Source organism: Fundulus heteroclitus, chromosome 15 (genome assembly GCF_011125445.2).
Source record: "Fundulus heteroclitus isolate FHET01 chromosome 15, MU-UCD_Fhet_4.1, whole genome shotgun sequence".
Taxonomy (NCBI): Eukaryota; Metazoa; Chordata; class Actinopteri; order Cyprinodontiformes; family Fundulidae; genus Fundulus; species Fundulus heteroclitus.
Window position 1 is genome coordinate 31,003,535 of NC_046375.1, and position 17,260 is coordinate 31,020,794.

At 40.6% G+C, this 17,260-nt stretch overlaps 1 protein-coding gene across 5 annotated transcripts in view; it reads left to right on the plus strand.

Annotated features, from left to right (window-relative positions):
* The first annotated feature begins 8,876 nt into the window (after positions 1-8,876).
* map3k7 (mitogen-activated protein kinase kinase kinase 7) overlaps positions 8,877-17,260 on the plus strand; it is a 69,595-nt gene continuing 61,211 nt past the window's right edge. For 2 of the 5 annotated variants that reach the window (XM_036147130.1, XM_036147134.1), the window contains exons 1-5: positions 8,902-9,154; positions 9,593-9,712; positions 9,802-9,912; positions 13,184-13,249; positions 13,338-13,383. In XM_036147130.1, coding sequence (XP_036003023.1) covers positions 9,620-9,712; positions 9,802-9,912; positions 13,184-13,249; positions 13,338-13,383 — 316 coding nt within the window. In that variant the 5' untranslated portion in view covers positions 8,902-9,154; positions 9,593-9,619. The other 3 variants (XM_036147133.1, XM_036147132.1, XM_036147131.1) reach the window with 3 other exon arrangements.

The window sequence follows — 17,260 nt, forward strand, 5'->3', positions numbered from 1 at the left end:
ACAGGAACAAGCAGACAGCTGTGATGGACTCAGGAAAGGGGATTTTTGGTTTCAGCAGACAGACACGCAACAATCTAAAAACACAAAGCAAACATTATTTTCATGACACATCTGCAAATGACCACAAAGCCATTTATTTTCTGAGAACGAGTTATTGAGGGATCAATGGAATCTAAACAGACGTGATTATCCATTAGCCAAACATCCTAGATCTGTTTAAACAACCCCATTCCGATATGTTAAATCTTCTGTTTTAACCCACTAACTGAACGATAATGTAAGAATCCTCTTATTTTTCCCCGGTAACAAAAATAAAACATCTCTATTTTCACGTGTAGATGGTTGGAAACGAGACAGAGCGGACTGAATTTGTTATCCCTGCTGCATGCGCGCTCCCAACACAGGGGACACCGATTCTGGCAGGGATAACTCATTCGGCACAACAGGTGTCATAGGCAAGGCAAGGCAAGGCAAATTTATTTGTATAGCACAATTCAGTACAGGGACAATGCAAAATGCTTTACATGATTAAAATATAGCAAATTAAAACAGAATAAAAGCAAGTAGGAATAAAATGTAGATAGAAATTAGAACAAAGAAGTGGTGATTCAGTTAACTAGAACAGTTGAAGGCAATCCTAAACAAATGTGTTTTTAATCTTGATTTAGAGGAACTCAGGCTTTCCGCACCTTTACAATTTTCTGGAAGTTTGTTCCAGATAAGTGGAGCATAGGAACTAAATGCTGCTTCTCCTTGTTTAGATCTGGTTCTAGGTATGCAGAGTAGGCTGGAGCCAGAAGACCTTAGTGGTCTGGATGGTTGATACACCGATAACAAGTCTGTGATGTATTTAGGTGCTAAGCCATTTAGGGATTTATAGACTAACAGGAGTATTTTAAAGTCTATTCTCTGAGATACAGGGAGCCAGTGTAAGGACTTTAGAACTGGGGTTATGTGCTCTACTTTCTTAGTCTTGGTGAGGACGCAGGCAGCAGCGTTCTGGATCAGCTGCAGCTGTCTGACCAACTTTTTAGGCAGACCTGTGAAAACACCATTGCAGTAATCTATTCGACTAAAAATAAACGCATGGATTAGTTTTTCCAGATCCTGCTGAGACATCAGTCCTTTAATCCTAGAAATGTTCTTCAGGTGATAGAAAGCCGACCTTGTAACTGTCTTTAGGTGCTTTTGGAGGTTCAGGTCTGAGTCCATCACTACTCCCAGATTTCGGGCCTGATTAGTGGTTTTTAGCTGAAGCAGCTGGAGCTGTGTGCTAACTTTTGATCTCTCCTCTATTGGTCCAAATGTTATTACTTCTGTTTTGTTTTTATTCAACTGAAGAAAATTTTGGCACATCCACGTATTGATTTCTTCTAGGCATTTATTCAGTGCCTGAACTGGTTCATAGTCACCTGGTGACATGGTGATGTAAAGCTGTGTGTCGTCTGCATAGTTATGGTAGCTGATGTTGTTATTTTTTATTACCTGAGCAAGAGGGAGCATGTAGATATTGAAAAGGAGGGGACCCAGGATGGACCCTTGGGGAACCCCACATGTGATTTTTGTCATCTCTGATGTAAAGTTACCTACTGATACAAAAAATTCCCTGTCCTTTAAGTAGGATTTAAACCAGTTGAGAGCTGTACCAGAGAGACTGACCCAGTTTTCCAGACGGTCTAAAAGAATGGAGTGATCAACAGTATCAAATGCTGCACTGAGGTCCAATAGAACCAGCATGGTGGTTCTTCCACAGTCTGTATTTATATGGATGTCATTAAAAACCTTGATAAGGGCGGTCTCTGTACTGTGGTGAGCACGGAAGCCAGACTGGAAAACGTCAAAGCGGCTGGTCGTTGTTAAAGGGGAAGTCCGGTCAACAAGGAAAAATCAGGGTATCATTAGCTATAACTAAAACTAATACGTTTGTGGTTATTTAATGAACTTATCTTTAATCAATAAGAAAATAAAAACATAAATTGTCGTCTGAATCACTGTGTATGGGGGCTGACATTACTGCCCATATTTGGGCAGTAAGGGGCGTTTGACATCACATCCTGGGGCGTGGAAAAGCGGAAGCGGCGACAGCATTTCTCTCCGCTTTCCATGCAAAGTCAATAGGAGCCGTTCTACACAGCTGCGATCATCAATAATTTTTTCGGATTTCCAGAGGACTTCACCGCTGACATTCCCACGAGCAATTGCTAAAGGAACAATGCCCACGTACATGGCCATCGGATGTTCCAACACAACTGGTAAAAGTGGAAAAAAACATTGCTTATTTCAACACAGTCACTTCAGCGATCTCTCCTCCGCTGTGTGTGTGTGTGTGTGTGTGTGTGTGTGTGTGTGTTTGTGTCTGTGTGTGCGCGCGCTCAGCTGCAGCGCCGTGCAAAGCTGTGCTCCGCCCAGCATGTGCTGGAATGCTCTTATATTTTAATACTTATACTATAATAATCAGCTAACTTAAGTCACTTCAGCGATCTCTCCTCCGCTGTGTGTGTGTGTGTGTGTGTGTGTGTGTGTTTGTGTGCGCGCTCCACGGCTCAAAGCCGTGCTGCGCGGAGCGCGCACACACACACACACACACACACACACACACAGGCGTGTATAGATATATTCTGTAGGACCCGACTGAGTTTGCAATGGAAAAAGGTGCGCTGGATTCCGTCAAAAGTCCGGTTTCTGTCAAGAAACTCTTCTAAAACATCCATATCGCTATCAGATGATGATGACTCCACAGAACTCTCATCACTGTCACTAAGTACTTCATCACTCTCTGCTTCGTAGAGCACCAGCCGTCGCCATCTTGGAAAATAGTGCGCGTGACAAACAGAGCGTTGAAACTTGCTCAACAGCGGGTCCGCCGAGTGACGTCAAAAAATGGGAGGTGACAGTACTATTCTTGACCAAGATGGATTCCTCCAAATAAACATGATTAAATGAGAATTATTATTAATTAAAAAAACTTATAATTTTTTGCACAGTATGTAGTAGTTTTATATTTAAAGTACTTTCAGCAGTTTGAATTCTGATTTTGACCGGACTTCTCCTTTAAGAAGGTGTTTAATTGTTGAAATACAGCTTTTTCAATAATCTTACTGATAAAGGGGAGGTTTGAGATGGGCCTGTGGTTCTGGAGTAGAAGTTTGTCTAAATTGTTCTTTTTCAGCAGTGGTTTGATAATTGCTTTTTTTAGGGACTTGGGGAAAACACCTGACAGAAGGGACGTGTTTATTATCTGAGTCAACTCAGACGCTATGACAGGTAAAACTTTCTTAAGGAAAACTGTGGATAGAACATCAAGGCAGCATGAAGAGGAACTTAGCTGCTGAATGATCTGCTCTAAGCTTTTGTGGTTTATTTGGCTGAATTGGGACATTTTGTCAGGATAAGTTCCAGCTGAATACGGCTTTGGTTCAGGAGCTGGTGTGGATGTACAAACTGATCCTCTAATTTTTAGGATTTTTTCAGTAAAGAAGTTAGCAAATTCATTGCAGGCCCTGGTGGAGTGGAGTTCAGAAGCCACGGACACAGGAGGATTTGTTAAACTGTCGACTGTGGAAAATAAGACACAAGCATTATTAATGTTTTTCTTGATGATATCTGAGAAGAAAGATTCTCTTGCATTTTTCAGTTGTAAGTTATATCTGTAAAGTCTCTCTTTATAGATGTCGTAGTGAACCTGGAGTCTATTCTTTCTCCACCTGCGTTCAGCTTTCCGGCACTCCCTTTTTTCACTTCTAGCTGCTGGAGCATTTCTCCAAGGAGATTTTTTCTTCCCGGAAACAACTTTCACTTTAACTGGAGCAATGCAGTCAATGATGTCTGAGACTTTAGAATGAAAGTTATCTACTAGCTCATCTACTGAGTTGCAGCCCAAGGTTGAAGTAGCAGAGTAAGCTTGAATAAAATGTTCTGTGGAATTGTCCTTAAAGGTGCGTTTTCTTACGATGTCCCTTTGGCTAAATTAGTCACTGGAAATGATACATTCAAAGGTAACGGAGAAGTGATCGGATAAGGCAACATCAGTTACATTGACCTGTGAAATGTTTAGAACTTTAGTGATGATCAAGTCTAAAATATGTCCCTGTTTGTGTGTTGGCTGTTTAACATGTTGGGTTAAACCAAAGTTTCTAAGTGTGTCACACAGTTCTTTTGCACTTCTGTCTTTAGGGTTGTCAACGTGAAAGTTGAAGTCTCCCACAATAATTAAAAAGTCATAATCAACACATATCACAGACAGCAGGTCACTAAAATCATTAAAAAAGTTTGATGTGGACTTAGGAGGAAACATTCAGAAACATAGTTCGTATCGGGCCCTTTGCCTGGAGAGCCAAATGTTCAAAAGAGTCAAATTTTCCCAAAAACACCTTTTTACACTTTAGTGAATCATTAAACAATGTTGCTACTCCTCCATCTTTCCTTTGCTGTCTGCTTTCACAAAGAAAATTGTAGTTTGGAGGTGTCGACTCCAGCAGAATGGCTGCTTCATTAAATTCATGTAACCATGTTTCTGTTAAAAACATAACATCAAGATTATTGTCAATAATGAAGTCATTAATTAAAAGGGATTTTCCTGACAGAGATCTAATATTTAGTAAACCCAGTTTATATGATTTGGTGGTTGATGATGTCTCTGTGGCAGGTTGTATCTGACAGTTTATGACTTTAAAGTACGACTGATTATTCCTGTCTGTTTTCCTTTTGCTTTTCTTATTTCTGCCATGTATCATAACATATATTCCATGTTCTCCGTCAGGAGGCCCAGGCTTATGCTGGAAGCGGTCTTGACTGATAAACATACTGCCAGGGCCCGCTGAATATCACAAGGAAGTTATCCGAAGGTCTTCAGGACAGGCATGTTGTGTGATATGTAGAGGAGGAGGAGGATCTGGACCTATGCGTCCTTTGGAAGATGCTGATTTAGTCACAGAACTGCGGTATTCAGAATTAATATGTGGAGAGGATGTCAACTGTAGACCAATCTTAAGGACTTTGTTCATGTTATGAGAGAAATCCAGGAAAGGAAACTCTGGGCTTTGTGGAGAGGAAGGCGAGGCGAGGGTGTAGTCTGGATCGGTGTTCGTGACGATGGCGGTTCTTGGTCCTCTCTTTGTCCTGCTGAGATCTGGGATGAATCGTCCTGTAGCTCTGACAACGCCTCATTCTGTGTTATCTTTCTGGCCGTTGTGATTTATGTATTATTGGCCTAATCCTGCTTCGCTACTAAAGGCCCATTTTTACCCCGGTTTAAGATTTGACAATAAAATAAGGAATCATTGATCAGAGGTAGAACGGTTTAAATACATATTTAATTCATTGAAATTAAATATGGAGACAGAGTACATACCATTTACAAGATGTTGTTCTCACCGCGGTGGATAAATCTGTCTGTCTGAAGTAAGTTTTACCAAGACATTCCTTTTATCAACTTTAAACTCCTCCTGCGTGGCTCAGAGGGAGGATGACTGACCCCCTCTCCTTCTGACCACCCCCTCAGGACAATACAACTCCATGTTTATCTTACGCTGGAGCAGGAAGGGCAGACCCAACTCTGTTTTCCTCAGTAACCCCAACTAAGATATATTTTTAATTCTCAACACCGTCTTTATCTCGGCTTGTTCGGGCTGCACTGGGCTTATCTTTTGTTTAGGCACTAGATGTACTTTGTTTTGGAACAAAGCTGATGGTGCATGGTTCACAGAATAGAAGATGTTTGAAATCAGTCGTTTTGCACCTGACCTATTTAGAGAGAAACCATCTCTGTTGAACACATGTCTTCTTTCCCAAAAGATGTTAAAGTTGTCTATGAAGGTTACAGTTGTTTGTTTGCATGTTTTTTCCAGCCATTTGTTTAGCATCAGAATTCTGGAAAAAATCTCGTCTCCACAGGTCACGGGCGAGAGAGGGCCGCTGAGAAGCACCTTGACATTTTTGCCATGAACTAAGTTCAACAGACAAATGTAATCCTCTTTCGATACTTCTGATTTTCTTATCCGGGAGACGTCACCCAGGGCTTCAGCTTGTATTATGAGTTTTTCCAAGGTCGGGCGTTCTTTCAAGATCCTTGGAAGGTCTGTCTGAAGGATGTCTAATAAATCAGACACCGGGCCATAGTTCGAGTCGTTATAAATTAACACCTCTGTGTTTTTCTTGTTACAGAAATGTTTAATCCCACATACAGACCCACTGCATAAAATCAGGGTCCTTGGCCCCGTGGCATGTCCTTTATCTGATGTATTAGAGCGAAAGTCGTTGATGTACCTCTGAGTGTTGTCATGATTCTCCTGGGTCACATTTTGGAGCGGAGCGAATCTGTTTCGTAAAGAAATTCCAGCATATCCAGCAGGTTTACTCCTATCATTTGTTGTGGGAACAGCCCGCTGTTGTTTCACTTGTCCTGGGACATCTCTCTGTAGTCTCGGCCAGTTTTCTTTGTCTAGGCGTGGGGTTCGTTGGTCTGGGTGCAAGACCTTTGGTCTTGCACCCAGAGTGGTCCAGTGATTCTCGTTTTCCTTAGGGATCTGTTTGTTCAGAGATGGTGGTCCCCGTTTGGAGTCGCAGGCAGGGTTGTTTCATTTCCATACGCGCCGTTTACATCATAATTCAGTTCGAGTCGGCATATCTTCTGTTCTATAACAGCGATCTTCTGTAGAAGCGTTTCAAGGTCCACTGTGGTGAAGGTAGGCATCTTTGCAAAATCAAAATCAAAAATAAATAAAAAGAAAATAAATAAAAAATAACTAAATCCAACTTTCCGTGGTTTTGGCAAAGAGATAAAAAGGAGATAAAAAGTAAAAGGCAGGAAAATGCAAGCAAGCAGGGAGCAGAGAAAAATGCGTCCGAGCAGGCAGAGAGGCGGAGCAGACCATAGATACACAAACTGGAGAAGAAGCGCGGTGACTCCACGGAGCTGATTAAGGTTAGGTGGAATGTTTAGCTTTATAATTTTGTTCGGGAGAACGCTGGCTTGGCAAGGCCTAGGTCACTGTCAGGTTTAAACACCTAAAACATTCATTAAACAAACACGAGGAGAGACAACAGGAATGTTAGTTTTCATCTTGCAAGGAGAATGAACGGAGATGCTTAATACAGATCTCCTACTCGCTCTAAACCATACTCTGTCGCTTCCTCTCTTTTTATTATTCAAAGGAATCCCTTGTTACACTGTCAAGCTAAGGGGTAGGGATATGCAAAACACTCTGTGACCTTCGAGATAAAACCAAGCAGTCCTCACAGTACAGTTATGCGTAAGCACTCCAGATGGCTGAATACAGTTCATAACAGATTAAGACAAATTTAGAAAAACACTTATTATCGTCACAACATATTTCTCTGCTTTCTGCAGGCCTTCTGCAACGATAAGAGAGAGAGAGTAAATCAATACACATACATAGTAAAATAAAATGGTAAACACAGGTCTATATATTCCAGTAAATATATGATTAAAACAATAAACACAAACACTGTAATGAGAGAGAGAGATCAGTCACAAGAAATACACTTTAATTTCTGAATAACTAAAACCTTAAAACTTCTTAGTAGTAAAGAGTATATATGTGATAAATGCAATGAACATAGTAAATAACATAAAATATGTGGAAAATAGTAAAAATTATTCTCTCACTCACATAATGCTGGAACGTGCTAGCTACCATACAGCCCAACAAAACTTCTAGCAAAAGAAAATCGTATCTTTCCACTAAAAATAAAGCTCCTGGGACATCCATATCTTCCAAAATGATTGGTGCTGCAAACATTGGCATTTCTAAGTTTGTAATTTGCTTGTCCGACCGTATGGGGAACTGGAGTTGATTTCTAATTGGACTCATTTGAGAAATGCCCTACTGAACAAATTGGAAACAGTGGCATAAAAAGAAGGCCAAAGGGAGGGGCACCCTGGGAGGAGGCTGTTAGAGAAGAGTTGGGAATCAGGGGTGAGAGGAGGAAGAACTTTTATCTTAGAGATGAGAACTAAGGTTCTAGAACTCGCCTGTAAGATATAGCTCCAGTGACTTTCTGGCTTTCAGACTTTCAGTTCCATTATGGTTACTCCCAAGTGTGGAAGTGGATTGGTCAGTAAAGGAAATGCTTAAAAATAATGGCAGAGGACAGACTGAGGATGTGGTGAGGGACAAATTACATTCCAACTGGGCTTCATTTACAGATTTTTACTGATGGATCTGTTAACCCAGTAGGTCAGCATGTGTTGTTTTTATCCCAGTGTTGTCTTTAAGTCAGGGCAGATGGTTAACAGATGGAACAGGTGTTTTTACATCTGGGCTTTAAAGTGGGTGTGTGAGGTAAAGCCAGGGAATGTGGTCATCTGTTCTGATTCAGCCGCTGCTCTGTTGTCCTTACAGTCAGCCTGGTCCCTGACGACCTGATATAATATATGAGATTTATGTTACCCTTTACTGGGTGGAGAGGAGAGGAGGTACTGTGGGTACCTGTATGGGTTCTGGCCCACATAGGGGTGGTTGGAAATTAATGTGTTGACTTGATTGGTAAAGAAGCATTGAAACGGGACAGTGAAGAGGTCCAGGTCACATGGGGAATTTCTGAAGTACTACGTTTTATCAAGAAGGTAGTCCTCAGTCAGTGGCAGAGGGATACTGAGAAGAGGGGAAGACATTATTACAATATTCAAAAGTGTGAGTGGAGGGCAGGTTACCCGGTGAAACAATAGAACGGAACAAGTCATCATAACAAGGCACCAGCAAAAAGTGTACAAAGCCCTCGTGAACTTTATTTGCGGTACAAGGCTTAATTTAAGAATCTGATGTGATGTGTCATCCAGTGACAGGCAACAGTGCGCCGGGTGGCGTTTGGTCTGCCGGAAATAACAAGAAGAAGAAGCGTCCGGGGGACAGAAGTTCAGTGTGCACACTTCCGGTTGGTACTGCTAAGCTTCTTCAGCTAAGAATAACAGCGAGCTAGGCGGTTTGACAAGTTTAGAAGAAGTTATGTCTGACTGTCCAGTGGACATGGAGAAGCGTTTTCTAAAGATGGATGCTATTCCTCGGCTTCAAGAACAGGAGTAGTGGAGAACATCCGCATGTGTACGACCCGGTACTGCTGACACATCTACGACGAAGGGTTGGATTGTTCAAGTCCCCGTAGCTAACAGCGGCTACCAGGCTAGGAGGCTAACGTAAGATGGCTTGAGCTGTAGGCCTTGGCAGAATAGTCTGTTTTTACCTGGAACTGTAGTGTGTCAAATACACTTCGCTGTTCATTCCGCTCTGCTTTGATGTAAGTTTTCGTCGAGTTGCCGACGAGAAACCCAAAGCTGTGCGTTCTGAGCCTGAGGTGAGAGTTTTTAAAAGGGCTGTTACTGTTAGCCCTGCTGTGTAGCCAGCTAGGAGAAAGCTGTTATTTGATGCGTTTTGACAGCTTGCAACAGAATCTTGGAAACATGGTTCACCAGATTATTGAGTCAGTCAGACAGTCGCTTAGCTAATAATATTATACGAATCTTTATTCATGTGCAGTTGAAGTCGACTACAGCCTTCTGATGAGTTTTATAGGCATGCTAAGACAAGTTGTAATCAACATTGTCTCTGTCTAACAAATTTCTCTTTTTTTATAGTAAGTGACTAGCTTATTGTAGCTAGTAATGTCTCAAACGTTGCCATCCTCTGATATGCTGGAAACACCACCTGGATATCCGTTTGAAGAAATCAACTATGAGGACATTGAAGTGGAAGAGGTGGGTGGCGTCCAGAGAGCATTGGATTTACTTGATGTGGTAATTACCTTGGTCCTGAATGGTAATAACTTTGTGAATTATCTGTGTAGGTGGTGGGAAGAGGAGCCTTTGGGGTTGTGTGCAAAGCTAAGTGGAAAGGCAACGATGTGGCCATCAAGACCATTGAGAGTGAATCGGAGAGGAAAGCATTTATTGTTGAGGTAATAACGCATCTTATTTGAAAGCGCTGTTCAAAGCGCTCAGGGACACCGTACAAATCCAGCAGTATATCAACAATAGATGATGATCCAGAAACAACACACATTAAAAAGCTACAATGAACAGGCAGGTATAGAGTAGCCATTCTTGAACAGATGAGTTTTGAGTTTAGATTTGAAGTAGAAAAAAAAATGTCAATATTGTACTGTTGACCTTTACCGCAGTATTTGTCTTGGCAGCGACGCTGCCAAATGTTGATGTGTTGATTTTGTTTATTTGCGTTCTATAGGTAAAGCATAAATTATACTATTTTATATGGATTGTTTCACGTTGGTAAACTATATTTGCGTGATCAAAGGGATCAGAGCAGCATCCATGGGACCACGTCATTTGCCACTACATCACCTTTGACTTTTACCTGAACTCTCACGCTCAAATTGAGTGTTTTGTATTTGCAGGTTGAACATCTGGGGCCCGTTCTTTGTACGTTGCTTAAAACATCCGAGATCAAATGAGACATCCAAGATGATTTCATCCGGCTAACCATGATCTTGCTAATTGGGTTCTTCGAACACACCTGTTGTTTATGATTAGTATCGCTGGATTCAGTTATCTGAGATAACTGTGCGTTCATGCGTCTCTTTAAAAGGAGAATCGTGTCGATAATAGAAACTATGATCAGCAATGCTGCTATTGGCTGTTCAGCATGGCCGAAGAACGCGCACAGTTTTTCTCCCAAGCAGGACACAAGCTTTTAATGTAAAGTTATATCGAATTTGAGTCATTAATTAAAACGACAGGGAACACCTCAAAGTCTGCTAAAGCCAGGAGAGAGGGCTGTCAAAAAGTAGCAGACAAGTAAAATGCGTAAGTGCTGTCCTACAGTATGTATTTATGCATTTTAATAATTTCATATTTACTTTGTTCTTTTGTCAGAGCCTCCACGGGACTTATTAGAACATGGGGTCAAGTAAAAGTGAAATACAAGAATATTCTACAAAATGGTAGCCTTTAATCATTATACTTTATTTTAAAAAGCCACTTGTTATGGCCAAAGATCCAATATCGGTGTCATTCCTTAGACACTGGAAGTAAAGGACGCATACAAACTGGGAATGTTAACAAAAAATTCTTTATCAAAAAAAAAAAAAGTTTTTCCTTTTCCAAGTCATAGACAGTTTACACGGCCAAAAACTGTATTGCTCCGGGTCTAAATAATCCATCCATAGTTTTTTCTAATACAATATACGGCTCGACAGGAAGCAAGCCTTTCAAAGTAAAACTAAACTTCACAATAAAATGGCCTGAACAAATCTTCTTACTGAATGATAAAAATAGAAAGCAAACCATCATACAAATAACTTAAATATTTTCTATTTGTCTCTAACACCACTTTTTCATCTTGAAAAACCACTGTTAAATGATGTTTGTCTGTTTCTAACAGCCACCAAGAAAAATCTCTCTACAATTACACTGTTGCGCTGCGCTAAAGGATCCTGTCTGTCTCACAATATGCGATTAATTCGAAAAGCTCTGCAAATTATTCTCACACCTTCCGCAACAGGTTGCTGTCGTATAAACATACAAGACATGGCTACGACAGACTTCCCATCTCCTCTGCTTAAGCGAGCAGACTTAAGCTTGCGCACATGTTGCTATGAAAGGAAGTCCAGGATGACTTTCGAAGAACCAAACGATCCAAGATCATGCCAAATTGTCAACAATCAAATCCAGCTAACTGAGTTAGCGACGTACGAAGAACCCTGATGGGATTTTCTAATTGTTGTTGTGCTAACTCCTTGTAGAAAGATGAGCCAATAACAATGTAATTCAGATTTTATGTGTTCAAACAGAAAATGAACATCTTCCATATCATAAATTGCACAGTATAATATGTGCCACTGCTTTAATAACATACACAGGGCAGTCAAAAGTAGCCGGTCAACGGCGGCAAATCGCCGTCTATAGCAGCTGTTGCCGCCGCCTACATTTCCCCGATTATATAATGGAGCGATATTTGTGCCTTCTGGTTGAGCGCGCAGGAACCAATCCGAGCTCAACTCTGGAAAAACTCTTCTCACGCGACGCTCGCGGAAAAACAGCCAAGCGAGAGCACAGCACAGCTGGTGTTGAGCATGGAATGAGGAGGTCAAGTACGCAAGCAGAGAAGGAACTGAGCGCGCGCGAGACTGATTTTGAGTGCGCGCCTGCCCGGTTTTGAGCGTGCACGTGTTGTCTCACTGCGCGCTTGGAAGTTAGTAAATTGTCATATATTCACCTAATCTGATCTGTTTTATATGGTGCTAGTAATTCTAATTCAACTAATTTTATGCAAATTTGTTCAAAACCTTGTTAAAACATGATAACATGTGAAAAAATGTTTTAAGAATAATAATTAAAAAAAACAAAGGTTGCATTTGAAGAATTGATCATTCACTTTTTTTGCTTTTTATTCAATTTAAAACATGCACTCTAACTCTATTCTTTAAATAATCACCTGTCTTGAAAGCTTCCAAAATACATCAGGGAGACTATTTTTCAAAATTCTCCACTTCGGGGCTCGGGCACCGGCATAAGTGCACCCTCCTACCTGATAGTGTGTGGCCTGCTACTGTAAAAAAAGTTTAACTGCCCTGCATACAAAGTCACTGGAGTGCTATTGAATAGTTTATATCAGCAAGTGTTAAGAAACCTCCCACGTTTTCTGCATGGAATTCCAACTTCAGGGAAGAATATATAGTCTCTTCCTAATTATGATAAAACAGAAAACGGTACTTTTTCACATCATTGCACTCTGAGATTATCTCATCTAATTGTTGTTCCATTTGCTAATTATTGTGACGCACTCACAAAACAACAATTTGTCTGCACATTCCTTGCTAGTTTCCTCTTGCTGGCTGCGCACTTCTAGTGTTTATGTATCTAGTTAGCTTGGGGGTTAGCTTCGGTGGTAACCGTTCATTCTGGCTCCGCTGCTTTCACCATATACTTTGAAAATGGCTGAGAGTCGCAAGAAGCAAACACGTTTACAAGTTTATGAGAAGAATAGAAAGGAATAATTAAGTAGAAATAAATAAGATCAAAGTGTATTAGGTAAAACAGTCGTTTGCATGTGCAGTGATTCAAAAAGGGACTTCTTACCTGCATTTCCGGAAAAATCATCCACTCTACCTTTGACAAGACGATTTTTTTTTTTTTCCCGTCCATAAGCAGTTAATTGTTATTGTCGATCTGTCCAGAGAGTAGGATATATTATTTCTTCTTTGTCTCCAGCTCAGACAGCTTTCACGTGTGAACCACCCCAATATTGTGAAGCTGTATGGTTCTTGTAAAAGTCCGGTAAGTTAAATGAAGTGGTAGTACACGCTACGCAGGATCTGTCTGGCTTTTTTATAAGAGCTTTTTCTCTTGTCTTCTCTTGCTTCAGGTCTGCCTTGTGATGGAATATGCTGAAGGTGGCTCGTTGTACAATGGTGAGTCCAGATGCAATTCTGGAGAACAGTACGTTATGCTACATGTGGTGGCTTCTGTTCCACTCTTTTTGATATAAAGCCTGCAACCATGAGATGAGAAGCAGCCCTGTTTCAGTTGGTCCTTTCAATGGATGCATGTTTGATTCGTTAACAAATTGTCCATAGAATTTCAGTGCCTGTAGTGGTTGTGCTTGTTGAATATATTTAAATGAACCATGGAAAGAGCAGGAAGATATGGGCAACAGAAATAAAACTGAGGGTAAAATTTTTACTTTACTATCCAAAGACATAGAGTTAAGCACACAGTGTGTAATAACTACATGTTTCCCCTTGCATCTGTGTGCTATTTCTGAGTTAAGAATTATTTTAATTAATTTTCTGTTAAGCGGTCACTATACATTTTTTCCTTGTTCAATCTAAATTCTGATCTCTTTCTGGAACAAGGAAATAAAAATAACATAATGTCCTCTAGGTCAGCGATTACCAAACTTTTTTAGCCACGCACCCCCAATCTTCAAAAAAAACAAACACATGCAACAAGCTTTTTTATAGCTATAGTAAAGGCAGCATGTTTAATCATGCTCAAATGACGAAAACGCACACACACAAAAAATTGCAGTTGCAGTTACAATAACACAACCGTCATAACATAACAAAGGTTATGGAAATAAAATTAGAACATAATTAGAATTCAATTGCAATAAACATCCTCAACAGGATCCTGAGGATTTTCAGGTGCATCGGTGGCTAAGCCTGGAGCCAGAGAAAGAAAGAGACCCTTAGATCGGAAGGAGCTCCACAGACAACCTGAAATGTTTCTGAAGCAGAGACCATCTAGGTGCATTCACAGACTAAACTCTGAACACCTGTGTGTTCTCACTTTTTTTTTTATTATATGTACCAGCTTATGAGTCTGAGTCTGACTGACAGTTTACGTCGCAAAATAGAAATATGAAGAGGTTTAATTTGATTTGTGTCTGAGGGAAGGAGCGAGAGAGAGAGAGAGACAGAGCGCGAGAAGGGGGGGGGGGGGGCGGCAGGCAGGCATAGAGTAAGAATAGCAGAGCACCAGCCTCGATAAAGCTGTAAAGAGAAGGCAATCGGAGAAATAAAAAGTTATTTCCTGATTGTTTGACAGCTGTTACCTGTTCAGCAGGTAAGCACACCCATAGAAACACGCCTCAGCTCCCCTCACCCCCCTTCTCCGGTTTCCAGTTTCCTTGTTCCTGTGTGAATACGCACTAAAACAGCATCTTGAAAATGAACTGCACCTGTCTGAATCACAATGGAAAGTATTACAGCTCTGTGCATGAACATAGTCTAGAAACCGCATCTACTACCAATTTTCCCACCAGCAGCGAAATGGGCATAATATGCGCATCAGTGCTTATAGCCAGTTCAGAGTCACAGCAACATGGACAGCGCTGTTTGTGTGTCTAGGTCAGGGGTTAAAGTTCTCCGTCGCTGCGACGGATTTCCGTCATTTGGAAAATGAGCGCAAATTGTTCCGTCTACACTCTTTATTCAAGTTTTTAAACCAAAGCTGCTCTCAACCAATGAAACCTGGCAGAGCCGGGACATTAGCCAATCACAAAGAGAGTAGGGCGGGTCTTTGCAAAGCGAACATCTGCCAGACTGAGCTTCATCGGTGTTCAATCATAACTTTTGGAAGAGCGTCTCAAACTGACCACAGATGCATGAATGAAAGTAGCGGTGGTCAAAGGTTTTCTTTGGGTTTATGCAAACCAGCAAGTCTGGAAGTGGAGTGGATTGAACATCTGACAACAACTTCCCTCAGTAAGTGTGTCTGTCGCTACTCCTGCAGTTAATTAATGAATTATTTCCACCTGTGGCCATGTCACCTTTCAGCGTTTATTGCCTGGCTTCCAGCAACTTAGCTGATAAACGCGGCGACCAACCAGGGACCTCCTCATTATTCGCTGTTACGTTTTATTTAAAACTCGAAGAGTAAAGCGCTAGCTCAGGCTAATTTAGCATGACGCGCTTTTTTTTTTTTTTAAGAAGAAGAAGGGTCTGAATGTGTATATCAGTCAATATACAGCAGCGTCCATCTAATGAGGACACTCTTAATAAAATTACTAGGATTTTGATTATTAAGGAAACTACATCACAAAATAAACTGCAGCTACAACCATGGACTGGAGAGCGGATTCTAACTGGGTGAGGCCAGAGATGATTCTCAGAGAGCTTTTATGAACTTATTTTTTTATTTTTACACGAAGTGGAGCACAATGTGAAGCTTCACTGTAGAAGCATGTCGTACAAGAAACCGCTGAAAAAGCCTCCTGTCTGTGGATCTATGGACTCATTTTACTCTGACCCCAAAACACCTGCCAGACAGACAGTACTGCAGCCAAGATGACCTTTAACAATATTTAATATAACGAAATACATTAATAACATTTTGCTAATTAAAAATGTTCATATTTAAAAGCAAGTTATGTTTTTTTCTGATAAACCTTGAGCAATTTTATTAAAGTTTTAAAAACGTAACATCCCCTCCTTTATCGATTTTCTATACCGGCTTTTCCCTACAGGTGTGACGTCAAGCCGTATCTGATGGGGAAACGCAGCTCGACGTCACACAGGGTCGTGGTGGGGGGGCTCGTCCATCCTGGACAGGTCTCCAGTCACTGGACTAAGACTTAAGTTTTATTAAACTTCAAAAAAGTTAAATAGTGCCATTTTATAAACTCAGGAGTTGTGATAATTAGTTGATGTGCAATAATGGGCAAAGCAGAGACTGATTATTGTAATGTGTGATCTGTGTTAAACTGAAATATATGACGTCATCATAGTGTTGGTTATGTGTCCTGCTTTGTCCAGGTTGTGGTTGGCCTTGTTCATAGGATTAATTAATACTGAATGTGATAGGGAGCCAGTGGAGGGAATGTTCAAGTGTGAAGTAGATGATGTAATGATGCGAGCGAGCTGCTGTCTTTTGTACTAGTTGTACTTTATTGAGGTTTTCTGGAGGACAGGGAGGAAGGCAGCTGAAACTGTAAAGTGGACTGTGGACCAGTATGGCAAAAGTGTGAAGGAAGAACTTGATGCTGCAAATATGAAAGTTAACCAGGTAATTGAGCATATTTGCGAGAATAAATGAAATAGAGGCCACAAGCTAGGTGCGCATATACAGCACAATGCTTAGAAGAAAACTTCTATATTTCATCTTAAAATGATGTGTAGAAGACTTCTACATAAATAAATTTTTGTGTGAATACATTTCTATTTATTTATAAAATTTACAGTCTTCATTTAAATTTTTACCAAGGAAATGTTTATTTGCATGTCTTTATGGAGTGGGGAAAACACCGTCAGACCGGCATTGCATTTTTCTTCTCGCACAGCCCCTAGCGGCAGCTCACGCACCACACTTTGAGAATCCCTGAAAAAAAAAGAAGCTATATTTATGTTTTATAGTTCGTCGTCTTAGGATTTAAATGTTTTACCTCGGGCTGGGCGATATAGCTTGAAAAATAAAATCTCTGATTTTATTATAACAAATCCATTTAAGCAGATTTTTTCTTCTCCCTTTCATTTTGTAAAAAAAATGTAAAAGCTTGCTTTTTTCCAATTATCTTGCCTGAGAGTTGGCCAAAGTTCAGTGCGCAACTAAATACAAGCTGGGAAACTGGAAAACAAGATGGTAGACTTTATAAACAATGAAAAAAATAACAATGTTTGCTGCTAGTGGTTTTACACAATGAGCTAGTTTGAGTATACATATAAGAAAAGGCATCACTTGTGTAAATTCAAACTTATAAAAATAAATTAATAAATTTAAGACCCTTGTTTTAGGGCAGTAGTTCTTAACCTGTGTTCTATCGAACCCTAGGGGTTCGCTGAGTCGGTC